Source organism: Pistacia vera, unplaced genomic scaffold (assembly GCF_008641045.1).
Source record: "Pistacia vera cultivar Batoury unplaced genomic scaffold, PisVer_v2 Contig23, whole genome shotgun sequence".
NCBI lineage: Eukaryota > Viridiplantae > Streptophyta > Magnoliopsida > Sapindales > Anacardiaceae > Pistacia > Pistacia vera.
The window spans coordinates 853,531-858,809 of NW_022196035.1; the positions used below are offsets into that span (position 1 = coordinate 853,531).

The window sequence follows — 5,279 nt, forward strand, 5'->3', positions numbered from 1 at the left end:
GGTGGGCTGGGAACATAGACTTTTTAACAAGATAAATAATTCTATGGAATTTGTTGGCGGTAAGGTTTCACATTTGTAGCCAAAGAAAAGTTGAAAGCTACAAGGATGGAAACAAGAAAATCTAGAAGACAACAGGAGTATTATCACTCTCTAATGAATCTGTGATACTTGTAAAATTTTTCACTCTCTTCTATCTTTAAATTAATTATGATCAGTAATTAAATGTAATAACTACTAATCATCTATGCATTGTCTTATGGTATTCTTTCAAGTACAATGTAATAAAGTGATCCTTATTTTCGGAAGCTCTAGAAACTTTGTCTATTTTCGACTTTTGATATTCTTTCAAGTACAATGTTATTTAAAAAGTAAATTAAACCAAATCGTTCAAATGACTCAAATCTATCTTCTACAAATCTTTGCGAACCTAACTCTTTAACTAAAGGGAAAAAGGAAAAGAAGAGATTAATTTAGTTATTGTCACATTCTGTAACTTGTCCGCCAATTTTACAAAGCTTCATTAACACAATACACGCCCACCTTAATTAGTATTATCTCTTATCCAATCGACCTGCTTCCATATTGACCAAGTCAACGCGGCAATTATTACCTTATGAACAAGGAATTGCAAAAGAGGCTAAACTTATTCTTTATTTCACATGTATTTAATAAGAAACTCGCCTGCAAATTCCCACACATAATCATAAAATGAAACAACCTCTGAACTTGCCTTCAAATTTTTATATTCAATGTTAAACCTATTAATAGGACATTTGCAATATCCCTATATATATAATCCTAGGAAGTAATAATCCCACATCTCATCCCAGCACCATTTCTCATTGCCTGTCGGTTTCATAAACATTTTCGGTCCTTTTTTTGTTCTTGTTAAAACACAATGTCCGTCTCTACCATTCTCCAAGCAAACGTGGGTTGCATTGAGTTTTTACTTACTGCTCCTTCCAACCTTACTCAACCCAACAGGAATTGGCACTCAGCTTTTGCCAAAATTTACTGTTCCAGAGCTTTTCTCTCTCTTTCCAAAACAAAATATACCAGTAATAAAGTTTCCCGCTCCCCGTCTTTTACTGTTGTCAATGTTCCACTTGATAGTAATGATCAATACTTCAAGATTGATCCCAAAAGCCTTACAGAGCTTGTGAAGAAGAAAAATCTAGACAAACTTTACGAGTTTGATGGGATTTCCGGCATAGCTTCTGCTCTTAAAACAGATATTGAAGGAGGAATATGTAGCACCGAAAAAGATATTGCTCGCCGACATGAGGCATTTGGTTCAAACACCTATAAGAAACCGCCATCAAAAAGCTTCTTTCAATTTGTGGTGGAAGCATTCAAAGATCTTACAATATTGATTCTTTTAGGCTGTGCAGTCCTTTCACTTGCCTTTGGCATAAAAGAGCATGGTCCGAAAGAAGGTTGGTATGACGGTGGAAGCATTTTTGTGGCTGTCTTTCTTGTCATCGCTGTTTCAGCTGTAAGTAATTACAGACAAAACCGACAATTCGACAAGCTATCAAAAGTGAGCAACAATATCCAAATTGAAGTCGCTAGAAACGGTCGACGCCAACAAATCTCAATACTTGATATTGTTGTTGGAGACATTGTATGCTTAAAAATTGGAGACCAAGTTCCTGCTGATGGATTGTTCTTGGATGGGCATTCCTTACTATTAGACGAATCAAGCATGACAGGGGAGAGTGATCATGTTGAGGTAAACAGCAGCCATAATCCATTCTTGTTTTCCGGCACAAAAGTAGCTGACGGGTATGCTCGTATGTTAGCCACATCAGTTGGTATGAACACACTATGGGGCCAAATGATGAGTAAAATGAGTCGGGAGAGCGGTGAACAGACACCTTTGCAAGCAAGGCTCAACAAGTTAACTTCCGCAATAGGCAGAGTTGGATTGATAGTTGCTTTCTTGGTTCTTTTAGTCTTGATGTTTCGCTACTTCACAGGAAACACAACAGACGAGAATGGAAACCAAGAATTTATTGGAAGCAAAACAAAGGTTGACAACATTGTGAATGCTGTTGTGGGGATTGTAGCTGCTGCAGTTACAATCGTCGTAGTTGCAATTCCAGAAGGTCTTCCATTAGCTGTTACACTTACTCTTGCGTATTCGATGAAGAGAATGATGGCTGATCAAGCTATGGTGAGAAAGCTCTCTGCCTGTGAAACAATGGGCTCGGCAAACGTCATTTGTACTGATAAAACAGGGACTCTCACTCTTAACCAGATGAAGGTGACCAAGTTTTGGCTTGGCCAGGAACTAATCAAAGAGGGTTCTGCTTCTCCAATTTCTCCCTGGGTTGTTGAATTGATTCAACAAGGAGTTGCTCTGAATACAACGGGTACTGTCTACAAGGCTACTTCAGGATCTGATATTGAAATCTCAGGTAGTCCCACTGAAAAAGCAATTCTTTCTTGGGCTACCCAAGATCTCAACATGGAGATGGAGAAAATAAAACAGAGCTGTACGATTCTCCAAGTTGAGGCCTTCAATTCAAAAAAGAAAAGGAGTGGTGTTATGATGAGGAAGAAGATAGACAACACAATCAACGTGCATTGGAAAGGAGCAGCTGAGATGATTCTAGCCAAGTGTTCGAGTTACTATGATGCTTCTGGAAACATGAAGAATCTGGATAATGGTGCAAGGGAAATATTTGAGCACATTATTGAAGGTATGGCAGCCAAAAGCCTTCGATGCATTGCTTTTGCGCATAAACACGTTTCCGAAGAAGAGCAAGAAGATGCAAATGATGCGAAAAAGTTAAATGAAGACAGCTTGAGCCTAATAGGAGTGGTGGGTATTAAGGACCCATGTCGTCCAGGGGTAAAGAAAGCTGTGGAAGCCTGCCAACATGCTGGTGTCAACATCAAGATGATCACTGGTGACAATGTTTTCACTGCAAAAGCCATAGCCACTGAATGTGGAATACTTACGCAAAATGGATTGGTTGTGGAAGGAGAAGAGTTCAGAAACTACACACAGGAGCAGAGATTGGAGAAAGTTGACAAAATATGTGTGATGGCAAGATCCTCTCCTTTTGATAAACTGCTCATGGTGCAGTGCTTGAAACAGAAAGGTCACGTGGTTGCAGTCACTGGGGATGGCACAAATGATGCACCAGCTCTGAAGGAAGCAGATATAGGACTATCTATGGGAATTCAAGGGACTGAAGTAGCCAAGGAGAGTTCAGATATTGTCATCATGGATGATAATTTTGGTTCAATAGCCACAGTTATGAAATGGGGAAGATGTGTCTACACCAATATCCAGAAATTCATTCAGTTCCAGCTTACGGTAAATGTTGCTGCTCTTGTGATAAACTTTGTAGCAGCGGTTTCTGCAGGTGAAGTACCTCTAACAGCAGTCCAATTATTGTGGGTGAATTTGATCATGGACACATTAGGCGCCCTGGCGCTGGCTACAGAGCGGCCAACGAGCGAGCTCATGGACAAACCACCTGTGGGTCGTACCAAGCCGCTTATCACCAATGTTATGTGGAGAAATCTTCTAGCTCAAGCTTTATATCAGATAGCCATACTCTTGACCTTACAGTTCAGAGGTCAATCAATCTTTGGTGTTAATGAGAAGGTAAAGGACACCTTGATCTTCAACATATTTGTCCTTTGCCAAGTCTTCAATGAGTTCAACGCAAGGAAGCTTGAAAAGAAGAATGTCTTTAAAGGGATACACAAGAACAAGTTGTTTTTGGGAATTATTGCAATAACCATCATTCTCCAAGTATTGATGGTGGAATTTCTGAAGAAATTTGCAGATACAGAGAGACTGAATTGGAGCCAATGGGGTGCATGTATTAGTATCGCAGCTGCATCTTGGCCAATTGGTTGGCTTGTCAAGTGCATACCTGTTCCAGAGAAACCATTTTTCAGCTATCTCAAGTGGAGAAGTAGATATTGAAAATCCAGACATAACAATTATTTGATTTGTAAAAAGAACCCACATTCATTGGATTCTTTAAGTTCAATCACTTTGTAGTTCAATAATTAACAGATATGTTTAGAATAATGACTATGTCTTTATACATATGTATGTATGTATTTGGAATTGAATTTTTTTGTTGGTAATTTTTATATTTTTGGGTATTATCTCGTCTAAGTCATCTTAGTTAAAGGTAATCAGAAATTTCAAATAGTAAATTTTGTTGCCTTCTTTTGTTTATCTTTGTTATTGACTTCGTCCCCATGTGCTATATTAGCTTACAAGAATAACAATTTGCCATGTTGTGTTTCGTTTAAAAGAAAAGGCTGATTATATAAGTAAAGACTAATATAAAATATCTTATAATTTTCAAAGTACTAAACCAAGAGAAAAACCCAAGAGTTACATTCATCTTTTTCAGGTTACAAACATTTCTACGAAACCGAAATTTTCAAATTCAAATACTTCTGGATTTGTGCTCAGAAAATTTCAGGTTCTCAAACCATAGAAAGAACCAACCTCCAGAGTTGTCGTATGAAAGAAACAAAAATTGTAATTTTTTTTGTCGAACACATAACATAGTCCCATTAATATAACGAAAGCAATTACTCCACAACCCGAATCCAATATTATTCGCAAGCAAACAAAACAGCTACTCAACTTCTTAATAATTATATTGTTGTTTTCATTCAAAATTGAAAAGAAAAATGGCCACTTCGTGTGTGTATGATATTTGATGCAAAGCCCATGGGGTGAATAGTGTCATCGGTGTCAGAATGCCGTGATTTTCGACAAGGCACTCTAAAACGGCCAAACTAGCAAAACTCATTACTTGTCATGAATTTTGTCATTTTTAAGTTTTTCAGAGTCGTTTAGAGGGATTTTTGGACATTTTTATGTTTATTGGGGTGTTATAGTAGATTTCTGGATGTTTTGGTATTATTTTGTGATGATTGTTTGATTTTTCTTTTGGGATTAGTTTTGAGGGGAGAGTTATTTAAAGTAATGTTCCAAAACCCATACCGGAAAATGACTCAGTCAAGTGACCGGTTTCCGTTCTAGGCGGTCCAATCAGTCAGACCAGTGATTCATTAAATACATACAAATTTTTCACGCGTCATTTCATCTTCTCTCTCTTCTTTCTCCTTCATTTTTTTTCCTCTCTCTTTCTTTCCGTCCTCTCTTTCTTCTTTATATTATATATTTTCAGTATGCCACCTCATCTTTTCTTTCTTCCTCTCACCGTCACCTCATCTTTCCTTTCCTTCTTCTCTCTTCATCTATTTTTTTGCCCTCCTTTCTCGCTGTC

The 5,279-nt window shown here is 37.8% G+C and overlaps 1 protein-coding gene across 1 annotated transcript; it reads left to right on the forward strand.

The window, feature by feature from the left end:
- Positions 1-840: 840 nt before the first annotated feature.
- Positions 841-3,952, forward strand: LOC116131138 (putative calcium-transporting ATPase 13, plasma membrane-type). The gene is made up of 2 exons (XM_031416788.1): positions 841-1,016; positions 1,116-3,952. Exons 1-2 carry the CDS (start codon positions 899-901, stop codon positions 3,947-3,949), a joined length of 2,952 nt encoding a protein of 983 aa, XP_031272648.1. The 5' UTR covers positions 841-898; the 3' UTR covers positions 3,950-3,952.
- The last annotated feature ends 1,327 nt before the right edge of the window (positions 3,953-5,279 follow it).